This window comes from Thermobia domestica, chromosome 3 (assembly GCF_964235325.1).
Source record: "Thermobia domestica chromosome 3, izTheDome1.hap1.1, whole genome shotgun sequence".
Lineage (NCBI taxonomy): Eukaryota > Metazoa > Arthropoda > Insecta > Zygentoma > Lepismatidae > Thermobia > Thermobia domestica.
This window is the reverse complement of record NC_137456.1, coordinates 92,767,895-92,789,513: the sequence shown is the minus strand read 5'-3', so window position 1 is coordinate 92,789,513 and position 21,619 is coordinate 92,767,895. Positions and strand designations below refer to the sequence as shown.

Here is a 21,619-nt window from a genome sequence, read left to right as displayed (position 1 = left end):
CAATCATCAATCAAATGTTCCAATTCTTGAAACTGATATATTTTTTCCACAAGTTTGCATATACTACTTTTCTTTTAATACAATGAATTGCAATATTGTAAAATAACAACAAAATAAGGATATTTTCTGGCATATTTAAGAATTTGGGAAATCTACTGTTATATTTCTACTCCTATTTTAAAATATCTAAGATTGCTTATAATATTTCAAACTTCCTTGTGGTTAGCGCACGCGTCATCGACACAAAAGACCCGCATTCGACTCTCTGCGGGAGTTCATGTGGTTCGAATTTCATGTTTAGCTGTAAATCCACGTCTCATATATAGCCTTGATGCTGAAAGGGACTCTAAATTTCAATCCAACCAATTTATAATATTTCAATATATCACGATAGAAATTATCTCTCAATAACAATATTCTTGTCACAACATAAAAATAAAACTTTCCTGCTATTAAATTTATGAAATACTTGAGAGTATACATAAAAAGTGAGTGAAAGTTTGAATGCATGAATTACGCGAGCAAATACGAGAAATATATTGTAACTTGACGTAATTGTACTAGCTACTCCTTTTACAATTGAATCATTGTTTATTTTAGTATGAATTGGCGAGTCTATACTTGAAGTCAGGTTTGAAAAATGTAGGAATAATGTTTCTCATGACGGATGCTCAAGTTGCAGACGAGCAATTTCTAGTTCTTATCAATGACATGTTAGCCTCTGGAGAAATTCCAGATCTTTTCCCTGAAGACGAGGTCGATAATATTATCGTGGGAGTACGAAACGAGGTAAGTTATGTTTATACTGTATTACATAATTATTATAATCAAATTTATAATTATTTATATAAATTTGGATATATTTGTTATTTTAGATCTTGTTCGAGATGCAATGTTTACTTTCTGCACCGAAAGTTTAGTTATTGTGGTTCAACTTTCTTTCTTTTAATTCAACATAGTTTCTCGTTATTTACAGAAGAAATAATACTACCTAGGTACTTGTGCTGAGAACGGCGTTTCAGTTATAATAAAATGAGATTAATAATGTATTTCCTTAAAACCACAATTACACGAAAAATTGCACGTAAAGACAATTTTATTCAATATAATTGAATTACTAATATTTTTTATCTCAATCGAAGAAGTGCATTATTCTTAACTTCTCTTTACGGTAATATATTTTACTAGAATTCGTAAAAACTAAATTGAAGATCCAACAACATTAGTGTAATGGTATTTCAATTACCAAAGACAATAATTATACCGATATTGTTACGTAAGCCCTGAAAGTTGTAATGATTATTTAAATTTAAAAGATTTTTGTATACACTAGAAACAAGATTTCAACCACCCTCGTTTCTTGTGTAATTTTATAAAACTCACTTAAATTTGCGTAAGGAAGAACACGTGAGGAAAAGAAGTATTTTTTCATTAGCATGTATAATTAAATTATACACATTATTCAATAACACCAATGCAATTTCAAATGCACTCCTTTTTCTTTTAAGTAAGGGTAATGCACAGAATATTATTTTACATAATGTAGCCTATATGTGGTAAATTTTTTGTAAAATAATGTTTGGTATTTCGATTTAGCTTGAAGTTTTACGTCTCTTAAAGACTACCCGAGATAGTACCTACAGCTTACAAATCTGTAATATTTGAGCCTCCACATGTGCTTCCACGGGGATTGAACTTTGGAAAGCAACCAGTTTTGAATTAATACAATTTTAGAGTGTATATGTGAACATATTTTTAACAATATTGTAATTTCATATCTTTGGCACTATTCCAAAGTTTCCAATTCTATAATTAGGCTATTTTAGTTTCTGTGTATTCTAACTTGGGAACCGATACCCTAGATCATGGCAAATGTATTAACACAAGTTTTATCTCTAAACTCAAAATAAAACATTGTTTCTGCGTATCCTTGTAATCTACGCAGTTTTTGAAATTTTAAAACTTGATTCTTCCTAAAACATTGGCTTTCCAATTTACTGACTAAGAAGAATAGATAATAAATAAACATAATGTAAACAATAATAATAATTATAGTAAAATGAACTAAATTAGGGCAGGTAAATTACAAGTTATTGTCAAATATTTTTTCTGGAAACAAATTCAAGAAATGTCTGTACAAGTAATTCATTAGCCATTTGATAAAGCTAAAGGGCGACAAGTTAATATACACGGTGTATATGTAAATATTTATTTTGGAAGTTAATGACTCTAATAGACGTTTTCTCTTTAGGTCAAAGGCGCAGGATTAGTCGATACCCGAGAGAATTGCTGGAAGTTTTTCGTAGATCGAGTAAGACGTCAACTAAAAGTTATGCTTTGTTTCTCACCCGTTGGATCTACACTTCGCGTACGATCCCGCAAATTTCCTGCCATCACGAACTGCACATCTATAAATTGGTTCCACGAGTGGCCGAAAGAGGCTCTTGTGTCGGTCTCCAAACAATTTCTGCAAGAATTAGAAGTTCTTCCTGTAAGTAGTTCGTTATTTTTATTGCTATTATATCTTTGCTAAAATACTATACCCTTTTAATTAACTATGAGATTACTAAGAATACTATGAAATATATGGACAATATTTCGTGTAAATAAAACCATAAAATTAGAATTAATATTATTTCTACACATTTTATCCTGTTCTTTCTGTAAGAAATATAGCAGATTAAAGTTATTTTGTTTCAATAAAATCAAAAAAGTTTTCACTTTTGCTTCAAATGACTAGAGATTTGAAAAAAAAAAAACATTAAATGTCGAAATTACCTCACTGTTAATTTCATTTAATTTTTTAAACAATTTATAATATTTTGGAGAAGCAAAACTGAGTAAATTTTGAGTTTATTGATAAGATTGCTCTTTAGCAATCTACATTACAAATAATTTATTTCCTTTTAGAAAATGTCCACTATGCCTTATAGTAAGTTTGCACAAAAATTACAATATATAGTACTTTACCTTAACGCTAAATAGAATCTAAGCAAGACTGTTACTTTGAGATCTGTTTTGTTACTTGCTTTATAAGTGAATCTGGATTTATTCGTTAAACACTCACAAGCTAACTTCCTTCAATACTAGTAGTAAGATAGAATCAATGATGTAAAGCGAAAAAGTTCTGTTCTTGACAAAAGGCGCTTGATTAAGAATTTACACTTACTAAGTTATTACAAGTTACGTTCCTATTTCCATTGCACTCATCCAATTTTAAATAGGAAATCTGGTGTACTTACATTTTAAATTCAGTGGGAAAAATGCTTCATTTACACGAATTGCGCAAAATTCTCTAACAAACAAGGGATCTTTCTTTTCTTTCCTTTTTTTTTTTTTTAAAAAAAACAACAACAGAAATTAGGATATTCAGTACCAGATCTCCTATGGAACAATAAATGGCATTGTGTTACACAAGTGTGTGTGTGTGTGAAACATGGAGAATTAAGCTTTTCTTTGATGACTATTGTCATTTTTCGGGCAAATATATTTTCTTTAATTAACGATATTTCCCAAAGAAAACCTGTCTATAGATATTGTTTACATTACGTAATTTATACCAAAGAGCTCTGTGACGGCTATTCCTTATTAACTGTATCAATGAAGGTCTAAAGAATCAACTTTTTTTTTTACTTGAAAATTGTTGGGAATTTTTAAAATTAAAAACTCTCCGAAATATCGTCATTTAACATAACAAATATCGTAATATTATCCAAGCGGCTTAACTTTGAAATTCGCTATTATTATTATTATTATTATTATTATTATTATTATTATTATTATTATTATTATTATTATTATTATTATTATTATTATTATTATTATTCGAAACTGACACTATAATGCAGTCTCACAATAGAATGTATATCCCGTAAAATGGTACGAACATTATTTAGAAAATAATATTATATCAGTGTCATAAACAAAGAATTACAACACGTTTGCTCAATATGACCAAATTTTGGAATAAAGAAAAGTGTTCACGAACGAGGAATTATTATGGATAATTGTTTCCACAATTCAAATAATTCTATTCCGTTTGTTATTAATAAAAATATTATTATTTAGTAAAAAGGCAGAAATAAACAAAGACTTCAACGGCAGATAATTCTTCGAAATTGTTTTATCACTAGATAGAATCTGGTAAACGCACGTATCCTTTTGATTTAAGGGAGATATATTTTCCTAAGTTAAAAAGAAAAAAATCAATGTCCCACTTCTGCTTCATTATTAGTCCCTTGCTTCGTAAAAGTGTATTTATTTTGTTTAAAAATGTATATTTTTAAATGAGTAAGTATTATTAAATTTCAATAATAATTTAAGAAATATTAAATTTATATGTAATGTAAACAAACAAGACCAAAAAATGTGCAAAGTCAGAATATCTCTATTTTTCTCTATTTTTCTCTATATAAAGTAATGTGCTAAAAATCAAAGAGTGTCTTATTTAAAGACATTAAGTACTTTTTCTGAGTCTGAATGGTTTCAAAATACTAACTTAAGGAACATATATCAATAAGAAATGGGCATCATGGAAATGTATCGTCAAATTCTCAAGTTAATGCCTGCGTGAAGGAATTTGTTATGCCACAAGTGTGTATTTGTGAAATTTAAGTTTGAAAAGTAGCGCCTCTCTCAATTACTTTACTGGCAAAGCGGCAATCCCGTTGGCTCACTGAATCTCCATAGTTCTAGTTCTGCAGACACTTCTCTAAAAATCTTCATCCAGCTCTAATTAGATTCCTATCCCCTTCGTAGCCAGTGACAGACAGAGGTTCACTCCTTATCTATCGTTGGATACTGATAAATTGTGCCTTCGATGTCTTTATAGGCTTAGACTACCTTGATGTCAAGTTACCTCTTAAGAGTTTAGACTACTTAAACTTTCTAAAGTATTAATATAAGTTAATGACTCATTTGTTAAAGTAAGTAGATTAACTCATTCTTATCCTATAGGACCTCACTGATTGGAGTTTAGCGTGTCTTGCAACATCGAGGCTATATGAGACGTAGATCTACAGCTAAAGGGGAAATTCTAACCACTGTAATGCGTTTAAATTTCAAGGCTCTTCCACCGGGAATAGAAAATGAGACCCCAATGTACCAAAGATGCATGCGCTTTCCATTAGCCCAGCGGAAAGAGCTTTATAAGTTTCATGTACAGGTTGACATCAGCATTCGGTGATCCAGTTCCTTCAATGCCATTTAAATTTTGAAGTTTTGGATTCAATAGTCGATAATCAGTTGTTGAGTCTCGCGCGTAATAGGCATTCTTGCTCATTCTTCTAATTTTTTCATTTACATGAACTTTTTTAAAAAATCGAGGCGAACAGAACTCAGAAACGCCCGACATGCAAAGCTGTGGAACATAGCTTCTGTTGCCGAGCCGAACCTCTCCCTTTTAGAGGTTTGCGTCAGGTCCGCTGGCCGTAGTTTGCCCATCACTGCTCCAAACAAATCATTCGTTTCAATTCCCTGTTATTTCATTCCGTGAAGCCATTCAAATTTAATCTGTAACTGGAGTGAGGGTATATTTATATTCATTTCCCTAAAGATTTCCATTTCCATTAAAGAAAACTGTAGACGAATAAAATTGTACGTGACTGTGAACTAAGATCAATAAATTTAATTACTGCAACTTTAAACATACTAATGAGTAAATTAACTTAACAGATAGTATTTTAAGAGGAGAAAAACACTTTTTCCTTATTCATGTAATTGTGCTTCTCAACGTATGGAAATTAACAAAAATATGCAAATAAATAATTTCGACTTTTATATTTAGTAACAGAAAATTTGTTACTTTCCATATATTTTATAGACATCATCAGAGGATATATCCTATAAAAATATTCTAGATTTGTGTTCGTTACGAATAAAACTCTAAGAGTAACGTAAATTGGAGTGTAGTTGTAATGTAAATTTGTTACAGAATCGAAACATGAGACTTTTCTAATCTATATATTCCCTAACGATGGTAACAGAGTTGGCTAAATGGATGAGAAATAACAAGGTTTCTCTCTTTTCGTATTTATTATGGTTTCTTATTGTGCTTATTAGAATATCCTTATAGAAAATCATGTAAGAAGCTAACATTTTACTGTTCTTATGTGTTCACTTTAAAATACTTTTAACTTCTTGTTCTTCTTTCTTCCGTAAATATTTGTACAGGAATCTTTGCGAGAATCAGTATCCCAGTTTATGGCATATGTTCACACTTCAGTTAATGACATGTCTAGAATGTTTCTACAAAACGAACGCCGTTACAACTACACTACACCTAAGTCTTTCCTCGAACAAATCAGTCTCTACACTAAACTTTTGAAAGACAAAAGCAAAGAACTCAGAGGGAAAGTAGAAAGACTGGAGAATGGATTGGAGAAGCTTAGAAGTACTGCTGCACAAGTAAGATATAAATATTTTCTCTGTTGATTTCAGGAGTGTACTTTATTTACTTTGGAGAAAGTAAAAATAAAAAATAGCGTTTTTATCTGAAGTTAACTAAAGTCACTAATATATAGTACCTACTTCTGTTTAAAGATTTTCTCATTCGTACTTAAAAGTGCTTCAAGAATTTGTCATACTTTACGAATTGAATTAAATAGTAATTAGCAACATTATATGATGACGACGTGGTGTTTCGAATAAAAAATATATAGTTTTATAGTGTACACATTAGTGACTTTAATTTAACTTAAATTGCCTTTAATATTTTCTACTAGTGATTGGTAAGTGTCAACATTTATATAATGTTTAGAAAAGTTAAGCATTTCTAATGGATGAAGAAATCACAAGATCAACATGTAAATTGTCAGCAGCTCAAGAAGTAACTCAAGGTTTATTCGTTTAGAAGAAAATGTCAGTAGAATATCGAAATTATCCACGCTTAAAGTAACATTTTAAGTACGCTAAGACATGTGTCTTTATTTCTTTTTATTATTTTATATAACAGCGTATTATACAAAAAATTAAAACATTAACTTATTAGATCTTGATAGTTAACATGAGTTCTCACCAGTAAACGAAATTTTAGACTGGTTTATTTTACATAGTAAAAGTAATAAAATGTAGTGTTTAGAGCTTATGAAGAACTCTGGCTACATTATTGCATACTTTTGTATAGCAGGTGGTGATCAATATCGATTCCCAACGTTCTCCCCATTTCTGACTTAGTTGACCTACATCCCGTCATTTCTTAATTGAAGAAATTTTTTTCACTTGTCGTATGTTCTTCACTAAATACCGATTACTTTTCTTTCACCGTTAAACAAACGAAGAACAAAGCATACTAGAGTTACATATGAGCAAAACACGTACGCAGCTGCGAAGAAGTACGATACCTTTAACATGTTAACTCAAATTAATTTTCTTTCTTAATAAACCACTAACGTTTGCACTGATTTACAAATTAGTACGTTTATTTTGGAATAATTTATTTGATTCACAAAAACTTTACTTACCCATCATTTGAAGCTTTTACCTATCAAATATTTGAAATTATTAACATACTTGTAATAACCAGTATATGTCAGTATAGATAGCAAACCTATAACATGCAAGTCACATTATGTTTGATTTATTTATTTTAACTGAATTTGACCAACAAAGTTCTATGTAATCATTTTTGTATGATTCGCAGAGAAACAATTGAATATAAGGAAACATTCTCGTGATTTTCAATATAAAAACATTTTGATTATTTCAAAAAAACACAACAGTTTCATCTGTTAAGACAAAAATGTTATGAGATTGTAAAAAAAAAAAAAAAATATGTTGACGAAATTTTTTGTAAATAGTAGTTTGCACTTGAATATTTGCCAATAGATTTCTCTTATTTTGTTACTTGTATTACATGTTATCTGAGTTTCAAAAACATTATTAAAATTCCTCAAGATTACTGGTTAAAAGATATGCGACTAAAGACATCTGTAGTTCGTCAAATGAAATTATTATGATTATTTGAGATAGTAAAATGTTCCATATTGAGGAACATTAAGTTCTTTTCCTTGTATTATAACCTTATTAAACTTTGTGTCTGAATTTATCAGATCTCTGGCTCACAATATATTCTACAGGTCTACGAGCTTAAATATTAAATTATCCATAATTAAACACTTATACTGCTTAGACCATATAATACATATATTCTTATATAAGGACTAACCTTCTGCTAACTGGGAACTTCGCCCCCAGACCCCCGCATTTACTCGGCCTACGCCCTCGTACCTCTTAAACCCACAATGCTGCAGAATTTCAAGTTTCTTTTCCTATTTCAACTATCTAAAAGATAAGATTTTGTATCCTAAGAAAACGCCCATTTAAATCACGCTGGGAATTTCTTCTTCGCCCCTTTAGGCCCCTAAAACTTAAAACTATTCACTTTTGGCAATTTTGTCTGTGGGTTAGTCCCGAAGAGCTACAATCATGTCAATTTTTATCATTGTAGCCCTACAGGAAGTTCTCAATAATTTTGGGGTGTAATTTTGGTAGTCTCATATAAATAACATGGGGAAGATTTTTCAGTTCCCCATAAAACCACTTTAAAATTGGAAATTTTTATTTTTAGTGATTTTGTTAAATAACCCTATAGAAAACGTTCAAGTATACCGAATTTTAAGCTTTTATTCCAATTCCAAGTACCTAAAACATGAGATTTAATAACATGGGGAATTTCTTCATCCCGCATTTAGACTCCCTAAAAATTAAAAATATTAATTTTGGCAATTTTCCTTTGGGTTAGTTCCAAAAAGCTACAATCATGCCAAATTTCAACTTTCCACGTCAATTGGAAGGTACCTGTTATTTTATGTTAGCCAATGGGATTATATTTTTACTGTAACAAAAGCCTACGTTTAAATTCATTTGATTGTTGCGTCTGTATTATTTTGCGGCATCAACATTGTTTTAATTTAAAGATTGTAAACTTAAAATTAGTTTCGATGGAAATAAACTGTACAATGAATTGTCTGTTTTGAAGTTTACAATATCAACAATTGATAGAAAGGAAAATAATAAAAGTTGTAAAATAAGAAGCGTAATTTTCCAGATTAATCTGTTCAAAATAATGCAGTATATTCTCGCTATACTAGTTAGTAAGGAATATGTTGAGCCAGTGTTTAGTGTAATGAAAACTTTCTATTCAGATGATATAAACAGAATGTTAAAAGAACTTGTGATGGCCTGGATTCATGTCCAAATGAACCTGAAAATAACCTGTCAAGATTCCTTCAAAATTATTCTATGAAACAGGACTTATCGGTGAAGAGCTCCATAAATATGAATAGTAAGCTGGCATCTATAATTAATAATGTATTGTATGATTTACGTTTCATTTAGTTAGTAGTCATGATGGTGATAGTAATAGAGGTTGGAAGCGTAAGAAGTAATGGTGGTGATAACATGCAAAAATCTTCAGTTTCAAATTTGTGTCCCCGATAACAGAAATGCCTAGTCTCTAGGTTTAACTTCAGTTTAATCTGGTAACTCTGCGTGAGAGTGCGTAAGGGAGAGAGAAAGATATAGGACCTATCAAGTCAAGCTTCATGTAAGGAATAAACAATTAAATAGTACTGTTGAATAGAAAAGTGATGTGAGGAAAAGCTAGAGTAATTGATAATATATTTTTCACATCAAATAATGATATACAGACAGTAAAAGAAATAACTTGCATGATACTGAAAGAATTGTAATATTATGAAAGTAGCAACTGTAGGTAATATATTTATGATTAACTATTGCATAAAATGACTATTTACATAATGAAACTGCCTTGGAATTCTTTTTTCGTTTAAAATTGGTATAGTTTTCATTGTCCAGTAACTATAAATTATCCTCAAATTATATCATTTTAGGTAGACGAACTGAAGAAGAAATTAGCTTGCCAAGAAATTGAGCTGAAAGAGAAGAATGAAGCTGCAGATACGCTGATTCAAATTGTGGGTGTTGAAACGGAGAAAGTTTCAAAAGAGAAAGCCGTAGGTAAGTATATTCCATATAACATAAAGAAAGAACATTGATGAAGATATAGTTATAAATATTTGAAGATAAACATTAAATATACCTCGCTACAAGATTGTAATTTAACTATTCTCAGTGCTCAATTGAAATGGAGTATAGGCATTTACGCAAAAAAATACTTTCAAAATATCTGAAAATCTGATTTTAAAAATCAATTTCAATCCATAAGAACTAAACAGTGAATGCAGCATTGAAAGCATAAGAGTTCGCCTTACAAATAACTTGATTCATTGTCAAAAATCAATGGCTCAGAACTATTATAAATAAATTGTAAACGATAAAACGTTTGTATTAAAGTAATATTTATTTTGTGTGTATTTATTTCTATACACTAGAGTTAACTGAAAACAAATGTTTTTGCGTCACCATAGCATTGTTGCTAACTAATCGAATTATATAATATTACTATGAACAAATTAATTATTACTGCACACAGAACATTTAATGAACATATTCCTTTAAGTAAAAAAATCTAAAGAGAAAGCTTGTCTAGTTTTTGAAATGCTGTCAGTTTTCATCAAAAGACAGTACAGACGAATTTTATGTTAGCGATGAAATCACAATACTATAAGACATCGATGAAACTGCGGTATGTTCAGAAATCTTAAAGTGCAAAGAAAGGTGCAAATAAGTGTTTAATTGGATCATGCTCTCATAAAAGTATCAAGAGAAGCGTTATTATGTATTGAATATATAGTATAGTCTCCTAGTGGACACTTTAAATAGAAAATGGAACATTCAAGATGTTTGAAAACATTTAGCAATAACTTATTTAAGCTAATCAAAAGTAAAATATTTCAAGAGTTGGAGATTCAAATAAATATACTTGACCAAAGTGTACACTGCTGGGTAAGATTTACTAGCACTAAATTCAACCTAGTGCTAGACAAAGATACAATACAAACTTGCACAAGTAAGATTTGTCAATGTCATGCATAATATATAGGTACTGATCGAAAATTGTCTTCATCAAAGAAACAAGCATTTCCAACAGTATCAAACTTGCATATTTTTAGCTTTCGCTTCCCTCCATTGACTTGTATTGGAGGAAAGAAGTGGTTTTGTCAGTTATTATTCTTTTATGTCACGTAATCCTCAAGATTTTTCTCTTTTACGTCACATGATACTCAAGATTTTTCTGTTTCCTAAACCTGGCTACCGACGATCCTGAGACCACCAGAAATTTTGGTTGAGATCAGTTGAACCGTTTAAAAGCAGGTACTAAACCGAAATGCACTTTGAGGGAAGAATAAAGCTACCCTCGCTAATGCTTGCTTAGCGCTACTAAAATATGGGTATTTCCTCGAATTACCTCATACATTAATGTGTTGAAACAACTCTTCCCTGACAACTGATTTTTAGCAATTAGTGCCATTGACACAGGGGCAAGTTCGCCAAAATCTGGACCGTATTTTTCCCGGCCTTGAGTAGGAGTAGAGGTTTGTTTATTATTCAGAACACTTGACTACATACGTCTAGAGTTACGTTCTTGTTGGAGCTATGTGGGACCCGCAGCCATCTAAAAACATTAGAAGGGGCAAGTAAAAGAAAAACCGTACCTTTAGTCGAAAATTTCTATATTATGTTAATAAATTACAGATTCACGGAAAATTTAGGGTTAACTGTGCTTTCATAACCCCTTCCTGATTGCTGAGCTCATTATATGCAAATCACGATTTACAAAGTTAATGTCAGATACCATACCTATCACAACCATTGCACAACTACAGCCGTTGAAGACGTTATAACAAACATGACAAGAGGTCGAATCCCACACCGTTCATTAAAGATATATACATACATGTTGATTTATGATGTGGTATCGTAAAACTTGATCTCCTTAGTGAGTTGCAATTTCCGACAGAACTTCTCCTCTTCCCCTCCTCCTCCTCCTTCTCCTCCTCCTCCTCCTCCTCCTTCTTCTTTTTCTTCTTCTTCTTCTTCTTCTTCTTCTTCTTCTTATTATTATTATTATTATTATTATTATTATTATTATTATTATTATTATTATTATTATTATTATTATTATTATTATTATTATTATTACTATTACTATTAGCTAAATGACTAGCTCGGTGCTTTCCATACGCGTGGTTCGGAATTCGATTTTCGGCAAGGGAAAGTTTTATTTTTGTGTGTGTATTCACACAACAGTGCAAGGCGATTGCGCAGATACTTGAATTAGAAATAATGTTTTTTTGTTTTCAAAAGAAAGAAAAATAAAGGCTACTGTGACAGGACTCGTGATGTACTGAACACATATTTTAGAATGGACACATCGTTATCTGATTGACTGGTCCAATTTCGTGACAAGGAGTTATAGTTTTAACTATTTTATTACTGGTACTTGCACTATTATTGTATAATGAACTCTATAATGAATAGGACGTATTTCTTACAGCTGACGAAGAGGAGAAGAAAGTGGCCATCATCGCAGCTGAAGTGAGTAAAAAACAGCAGGATTGTGAACAAGATTTGGTCAAAGCTGAACCAGCTCTGATTGCAGCTCAGGAAGCTCTTAATACCTTAAATAAAGTAAGTTATTTTCTTCTGCTATGCCATCAATAATGATAGATACATATACGTACTATAACATTTTGTTTTTAGAGAAGAAATGTCAATTAACATTTCAGAGAGAGAGAAAAAAAGATTTAATTAATTGAATTTATATTTCCTCACTATGTGAGGATGTTATCGGGAATAGTAGTAAAGGAAAGAGAATGTAAATTAGTTAAATGGGACAAACACACAACCTAATCGGAAACAAAAAAACAAATACACAAAAGCGTCAAAGAAATGTTGCGGTTTCTAATATTAAAACTGTTGAAGTTTCTTAAAATTATTACTCCAAACTCAAAAAGTATCACAATGTACAACAAAAACAAGAACTATTATTATTAATTGAACACTTTTAAATATAAACATTATCTAGAATCCCAGTGGCGCACGCAGAAATTCGTCAAAGAGGGTTCAAGCTCTCAATTTCATATAATTTCAGGTATTTAAATAAATATCTTAATATACATATACATACGTATTACACATATCTTAATATAGTAAATGTTTACCGTATTTTTACATTATAACTTCTCAAAGGGAGTTAAAAGACGAATTGCCCCCTTGCGTACGCCACTATACTATTCAGATGATAAATATGATGAATTATATTTTACATTAGTTATATTAATTCTGTGAACATAATGCTGAGAAGAGAAAATATATACAAATCAAGTTAACGATTCTTCATTCGGATTTTTTTTCGTAAATAATAATTTTTAATCAATCCATTCACTACCTTAATCAAATCAACCAGACTCATTTGGAACTTAAAATTTACAACAGACTAACTAGAAAGTACCAGTACATGCTAATAAAATCAATTTTAATTACATACACAACCTAAGAACTTTTAGAGAAACGATTGTTTTGCTGTGTTGGAAAGTATCTAAATGGTTATGTATGTAATTGAAAACTGTGTAGAAAGTAGAACCAATTATAACCTACCATACATATATATATGTATATGTCCTAAGGGCTAGTAAAATTTACGTAATCAATTTCCTGTATTCCAAAACTTATATTTGTCTTATGTCTGAAGCATTTTTACTTGGAGGCTTCGTTAGTGCAATAACTTTATACTAAAGAAGCTACTAAGTAAATAGCACATAAGTGTAGAAAATCATGCAAACTATTTGATATTGCTGATACTCATTGAAAAGTGTATTTAAAGTTCAAATACTATATACTTGTGTTTTGATTTTCAACTCAAACGAATGTTTCTTTTTTATGTAATTCACTCATTTACTTTTCTTTCTTTTATATTGCTTTTTTCATCGAAGTACGCTAATGGATAAATTCAAATTAACCAAATTATATTAGATTAAGCTCATATTTCTTTTCTGAATATGAATTCTAAACTTTTCAAATATAGTCTCTAAGCGCATTGAATTTTTTTAAAAATAATATTCCATTTCTAGTGTTTGGTATTTGTAGTATCGTCTTCATCAGTTTATAGTGCAGAAACGCGCGGTTTTAAATAGACATATTTATTGGTTTATGTTTCTAGATATCAAGAAATCGTGAATGTATTGTACTGGAAGAATATTTTAAAAAATTCATACGAAAAATGTTACATATGGAAAGTGTGAGTAAAACTTAACGAATAAATATATAAGAAACTCAGTGAACCTGAAGGAGTTACTAGGACCTAATTGCCTCCTTTTGTAATTTGTTAATTTAAAAAAATGAAACAAAAACAGACAGTTACACAAATTACGAAGAAAAAAACAAAAGATGTTTACCATTAAAAACCGCATGAAGCATCTCTTTATCGTATTACTGCTCACAGTCCTAGCATGAAAAATTGCAAGAAATCTTCCTTCAAGGGAAACATTAAGTTTAAAATACTTGTTACGTATAATATTCTGTAAGAAATAACATTGTATATTGTTCCGCTATGTTGCATAATAAAATTTAAATAAATGTGATTATAATTAATATTTTATCTCATTACACTGCAACTACATGAAGTATTTTAACCCAGTTGTTTTAAAATAATTAGTTTGGGCTTTCAGGCAAACCTTACGGAATTGAAGTCATTTGGTTCTCCTCCGGGTGCAGTTACAAATGTAACTGCAGCAGTAATGGTTCTTCTCGCACCGAATGGCAAAATACCAAAGGACAGAAGCTGGAAAGCTGCTAAGGTAACCTTTTGGTTTATTATTTGAATGAAATAAATTGCATATAACTTGTACAATGGTAAGATCTTTTCCTTCTCCTGTAATGGAGCCTTTATTCAGCTATAAATACATCTCCATAACTACCAACCAATAGCGTAATAATGTAGAAGAAGACATTTGACTGGTCGCCGACTGACAGAAATAAACTTTGGTTAATCTTTATTTCAGTGATGAGTTGATTGGAACTTTTGCATACTGTAAGGAATAAGGTAGAAGGATCTAGAAACGAATCAGAATTCGGGCCTATGATATATAAAACATAAATTTGATTGTATGTTTATTCAGGTACAGCAAGTAAAGATTAAAATATTTAAATTAATCGCGAGTTAGGCAATTACGGAATCTAAAATTTGAACTTTTTTTCATATCTATGTTGTGTTATGCTTGGGTTACGCAATGTCAGACTTCCACAACTTAAGCAAAAATGACAAGGAAATTGTAACAATCCAAATATGGCTAACTTCAAACAATCGAATTAATTCAATTTGGAGATTAGAAATTTATCTTCTAGTAAACGAAGTATCCCAAATTTATGTAATTATTTAGCACAGTAATATGCCATTTATTGAAATGCCAATGAGTAAATCTTATAAGTATAAAGTACTTAAATATTTTTCTGTATTTATACTAATCAATTTTGGTGGATTAAAAGTTCATACTTTCGACGAAGCATAATTGAAGGGTGTAGTCTTAATACTTCCGCTTGGCTTTATATAGCTATACAAATTCCAGCTTAGTTCACTTTTAAAAGATGTACGTATGAAAAAAGGTCGGCACGTAAAATGCATGCCAAATAAACCTCTCAACTTTTTTTTTTAATTTTAAGTTGAATAAAAATCGTTGGATGGAATTGTCATAATATTACTTCAAACAAATTACATGTGAAAAAAATTACAACAGAAATATAATGTGGAAAAGTGATAAACATATTTATTATTATTTTTATTTGATAAACTGTTACAATGTCCGCTATTTGTTCTTCATCCATTTATATTCCTTTACGTACTACTACAGGAAAAGAGTAAAACAATCTTCAATCTTCAGAGTATATTCGTCAGCGATGTACTGCAAAACAAGAGAACTGACAACAGCTTTCAGCATATAAAATCTTCATATGTCAAGAAAATGATGTTTTCTTTTAAATACGAACCTGAATAAGTTTTTCACACATCCGAAAACCGATCACCATCAGTGGAAGTTATCTGAGAAACGTTATGCATAACATTTACATTATATGCCGCTATATAATATTAACAAATACTGGTTTGAATTAATAGCTACTCTTCTACAAATTGTGAGTAATTGATCTTTGATAGTAATATAAATACACATTCTCATAAGTTACACAAGATTTCATATTTAAGTACTCAGAATTTTCTAAATGATTATATATACACAATGTGTTATTTCAGATTGTAATGGCAAAAGTCGACCAATTTCTGGATGCTTTAATCAACTACGACAAAGAGAACATTCATCCAGAAATTATAAAAGCGATTCAACCGTATTTGAAGAACGCTGAATTTGAACCAGAATTTGTGAGAAGTAAATCAGCAGCTGCTGCAGGTAAGTTTTGAGCGAAGTGTATAGTCGTAATGAAGAGATGAACGCACTTAGGATTGACAAATATCTACTTATCACTATTAGCATAGAGTTCGGTTGAAGTGGCTCAAACAGTTTCTGTCAAGTTCTATCAGAACTGGATGGAAATGTATTCAAATCTTATAATGCTAAGTGTATAGGAAAGTTCTTCAATCTATTCTTCAATAATATGATAATATAAAACGATCTTCACCATGAGAAAAACTTATTTAAGTGGCTCAAACAGGTAAGGACTAATTGAATCACGGAACACATGATGGTACTTAGTGTATTGGAGAGCTTTTAGGCTTCCATCCCACAATAACATGATCAATTGTAACTATCTTGCTTTAAAACTATCTACACTATGGTCATTATCAACTTGCGTAATTTTTGTCTTTCCACTTAGCATTTCCATATTAGTATTAGTACTGCAGAAGCTTATGAAAGACCTGGAATGCCGTTGGAAAATCGTTCCTATGCATATACGACCTACATGTATTTATCTTACAAATGACGTGTTCCGCTCTTCTTAGACATCTTGTCGTTATTGTTCTTTCGATTTTCGGTAACACGCAGCATAGATTTTAGACGATGTTATTAAAAGTATATAAACTCAATGCGCGTACCCAGTATGAAGCTCCACGTTATGTAATTTTTTTTTCCATTCATGTCTGTTATCTCTTTTCCTTTTTAACAACGACTTATCACTGGATAGTCGTTAACCTGGTTCGGCTAAGTAAGATATACAAATTTCGAGTGGTAGTATTTCTTTGCCTGTAAAAATTAGCTTCAATAATTATAATTATATATTATTATTCTCACCTTTACTATTAGAATCATAAAGTCGGTGAACGGTGTTAAAAATGGTTTATTAGTTGATATATTTTATAATATCTTTTCCTTAAAACTGTCAAGCACACAAACTTGCTGACTAGGTATCCATAAACATGTACATAGCAACAACTATCCCATAATAATATCTTACATATCTTAAAAACATTCTTCTTTTGTTAATATGAAATTAACATTCTACTAAGTATAGTGCACATGTATGAGCACTTTCTGCCCAAGGTACAGGTAATTATTACTCAATCCAAAGTATTTTGTTATATAAAATGTCGCCCGACAATTGGACTGAATATAAAAGTCATGAGTAAGCTTGGCTTTTATCTTCAAGAACCACTGGTCCGTTTACAATAGTGTTCTTACATTGCATATGTCCATCACATTTTGATCGCACCTCGTATATCTCTTCATTACATTTCACATATATATTTTTAACAAATCTTACACTTCATCAATACTTATCTTTTATTACAATAATTATATTTATTTCATTATTATTCACTATATTATTATTATATTTTCTTATTAAAAATATCGTCGCTCATTTAATTAATCGTTGAAGGGTGCGAATTCAAAAATCGTAAAGGACAAATATGAGTTACAAATAGTCAGGGCGCATTATATAATAAATAAGTTAGATGTTTTAAAATAAACATTGGATTCCTAAGGTATCAAAACATAGAAGAATCTCATTCAAGAGAGTCGTTGAATAATTAGTTTTATAGAATAAATCTTATTATTAACATAATCTTTGACAATTTAAGTTTTCAACACAAATCAATCTAATATAAATAATCTTTGCTTTTAATCATTTATGAATTAAATTATAATTCTTATATATATTAAAAACATTTGAGAATTATCATTGATTAATGAGAATTAAAGAGAATTAAATTGAATAAAAATAAAATAAATGTTCATGAAAATCTATAGCTGATATGGGTTTAACCAAATTTCATTAACGGTAATCAGGTTACATTCGTACTTGCATACGATTCTAATAAAGTACATTGTACTGCGCAATCATGATTAGGTTCCGTACTATTTTGTACATGTATTTCATCATGATTCTGAGTTTGATATGAAATGCCATCTCTTGTTCTCCAATTACGTCTATCCACGTAGTTCGTTGTATTCCTGTAATTTCGCTCAGTACTTCGATTGTTTTTATATCTACTGCTGTTGGGTGATCTGACATCATGATTACCATGATTAGTTAGGTTAGGCGGATTCCCTACATAACTTTGCCTATTTTGCGCGTTTTGATTGCTAGAATATACTCGGCTTAGATTAGGTTTCGTATTATTCACACTTCGGATATCTAAATTCCGAACTGGCACAAAATGATCTGAATTATTCTTATTTTTACCCATTCCGGCTTGTTGATTCATAGCATGGTATTGAGTTTCATAGCATTGGACAAGCATTAATAAATGGTTGAAACTCATACACTGGGTGGAAAATAAGATCTGTTGTAACTTAAATGGAAGCAAATTTCGAATCGATGCTATTATTCTCGATTCCGATTGCAATGGATTAACGACCTTTAATTCGTTGTATGTATTTACAACAAACTCTACAACAGATTTATGCAATCGAGGATTGAAGTGTTGATTTCTAATGGTGGCATCTCTATTCGCAAGCAAAAAGTCATTTTCATAATTTGCGATTAGTGCCGCTTTGAATTCTTCATAAGTACTGATGTGATCACGTACTGCTTTAAACCATAATGAACAAGGTGGGAGTAATACATGAGGGATTAATTTCATATATTGTGATCTATCTATACACATAATATTGCACTCATCCTGGAATTTCTCTAAGAAAGAAGTAGCATTCTCGTTACACTTACCACTGAATTTACTCATAGCTCGTATTTCACTCATCTTAACACTTAATTTTACCTTCCTTTTATCATTCCGTGTACTTGTTGAGTGATAGTTCCTATCCATTACGTGATGTGTTGTTACACCATCTATGTTTCGCCCATCTGTACTCTTCGGATGTATTTCGTCCAATATAATATCCTCATCAGACCCCGGCGAAGGTGAGTTCATCACTGGTGAGTGGGGAAACTCCAAGCGATCACTACCCAAGTTATTACGGTATGTGTTGTTCTTAACCTGTAGCGTTCTAATCTCTTCCTGTATAGTAGCTAACAATTGCGTATTTACACGTATGTTGTTAGAATTGTTGATGACCTGGATCTTTTGCTGTTGGACGGAAGATTCTATTACTTCTAAATCTTTTTTTACAGCACTGATTTCTTGGTTTTGGTGATTGTGCTTCTCCTGACAATCATCGGATATCCTTTTTAACTTTTCCTCGAACTGTGAGGATATGTCATTCACCACCTGGACAATTGTCTGTCTCGTTTCATCTGACTTCTGTTCTATCCGTCTACTTAATTCTTCATATTGCTTGTTAGATTCGTCAAACTTCTGTTCCATTCGTCTACTTAATTCTTCATATTGCTTGTTAGATTCGTCAGACTTCTGTTCTATGGTCTGCTTTATCCCGGTAGACGTCTGAATCAATTGTCGCTGTAAAGCTAACAAGATTCGGTCTTCCGATGTCAATCCTGGTGTTACACTAGTTTCACCGTTGTCACTATTATTTGATTCATGCTCCGTTGTTTCGTTGACCATTTTTCTTACAATTATTCTACCACTTCTCAATACGGTCAAATTTGTATTCATTAACTAAAAAAAAGTAAATTCACTCCTACTATGCTTCGGGATGAGAATTTACAGTATATCCCGGGTGAGGTAAACCAAAATTTTTAACTATTCCCGGTATGAAGGCACCAAAATTTTTACAACGACTTATCAAGAATAGTCGTTAACCTGGTTCGGCTAAGTAAGATATACAAATTTCGAGTGGTAGTATTTCTTTGCCTGTAAAAATTAGCTTCAATAATTATAATTATATATTATTATTCTCACCTTTACTATTAGAATCATAAAGTCGGTGAACGGTGTTAAAAATGGTTTATTAGTTGATATATTTTATAATATCTTTTCCTTAAAACTGTCAAGCACACAAACTTGCTGACTAGGTATCCATAAACATGTACATAGCAACAACTATCCCATAATAATATCTTACATATCTTAAAAACATTCTTCTTTTGTTAATATGAAATTAACATTCTACTAAGTATAGTGCACATGTATGAGCACTTTCTGCCCAAGGTACAGGTAATTATTACTCAATCCAAAGTATTTTGTTATACCTTTCAGGTATTTTTCTCAAAGCGTTGTTTCTTTATGAGTTACTGTCCATCTTTCATATCCATATATTATAGCCTGCAAAATTATATTTTTATATGCTTTCTCAGGGAGCAGCAACTTGTATCTTTCTCTATTAATTTACTTTTTTATTTTCTTCGTTCGTTCTTTTCTATTTGTGTTAACATTTCTCTATTGATTTTCTAATAACATATATTGATTTTCTCAACATTATTGTTATTGATTATGATGGTTCTATTCCCATAAATACGGTCTCAACTGGTTGAAGTGCACTTCTTACCTGTATAGTATATCAGGTAGTGTACAGAACATAAAATAATAATAATAACGAATAAAGAAAAATATTGAGTATAGGTTCTTCCTTGTTATCAGTCTTCTGTAGCATCATATTCTTCTTCACAATATAGGATTGTGTGCCTGGGTTATAAATATTATTAAATTCTACGAAGTATATTGTGACGTGGAGCCCAAGAGAAGAGCTCTAGAGCAAGCTAATGCTGAACTAGCAGCTGCACAAGAAAAGCTGAGCGTTATAAAAGGAAAAATTGCAGTAAGTAAAAATTTATTTATATTTTTTTTAAATTAAAAAAAAAAAAAACAGAAATTCTCACTAGGTTTGAGTTGATTAAAAAGCACTAAAGTGCTGAACTGTGGACTGGGATAGTTTCTGAAGAAATACATATAATTATGAATTATTTTAAGCACAGATAATAGGAAATAATATTTCTTATGAATTATTATAATTAAGCTTCGATTACATTATAAAATCAAAATAAAAAGATTACTTAATTTCATAAGATTGTATTATGTTAGTTACCTTCTTTCAATTACATTTTGGATTAGTACACAAAAGTCTAATGGACTTTAAAAAATCAATAATAATAATAATAATAATAATAATAATAATAATAGCTTTGCACATTCACATTCAACAGTACATTTCCTCTGAAACTTTTCACTGAAAAATATCTAAACGAATTGAGCAATTCCCTGACTTTAATTTAATAATTATTCATTAAAGTTTCAGAAATTACCCCGAAAACAACTCATTCATTCAGACATTTTACAGAGGAATCCGTTATTCAATATAGTTGTATCATAAATTAAGATTTATTACATGTATTTTAATAATGTTCTTAATGTTTCATATTGATTATTGCATTTGTAAATCTGTTTCAGTAA

The 21,619-nt window shown here is 30.6% G+C and overlaps 1 protein-coding gene across 1 annotated transcript in view; it reads left to right on the top strand.

The window, feature by feature from the left end:
- Dhc93AB (Dynein heavy chain at 93AB) overlaps nucleotides 1-21,619 on the top strand; it is a 253,302-nt gene that overhangs the window by 174,095 nt on the left and 57,588 nt on the right. Inside the window, exons 49-56 of the mRNA XM_081751294.1 lie at nucleotides 601-789; nucleotides 2,252-2,491; nucleotides 6,172-6,405; nucleotides 9,852-9,978; nucleotides 12,419-12,552; nucleotides 14,592-14,720; nucleotides 16,169-16,322; nucleotides 20,845-20,987. Coding sequence (XP_081607420.1) covers nucleotides 601-789; nucleotides 2,252-2,491; nucleotides 6,172-6,405; nucleotides 9,852-9,978; nucleotides 12,419-12,552; nucleotides 14,592-14,720; nucleotides 16,169-16,322; nucleotides 20,845-20,987 — 1,350 coding nt within the window. The remainder of the gene's footprint in view (nucleotides 1-600; nucleotides 790-2,251; nucleotides 2,492-6,171; nucleotides 6,406-9,851; nucleotides 9,979-12,418; nucleotides 12,553-14,591; nucleotides 14,721-16,168; nucleotides 16,323-20,844; nucleotides 20,988-21,619) is intronic.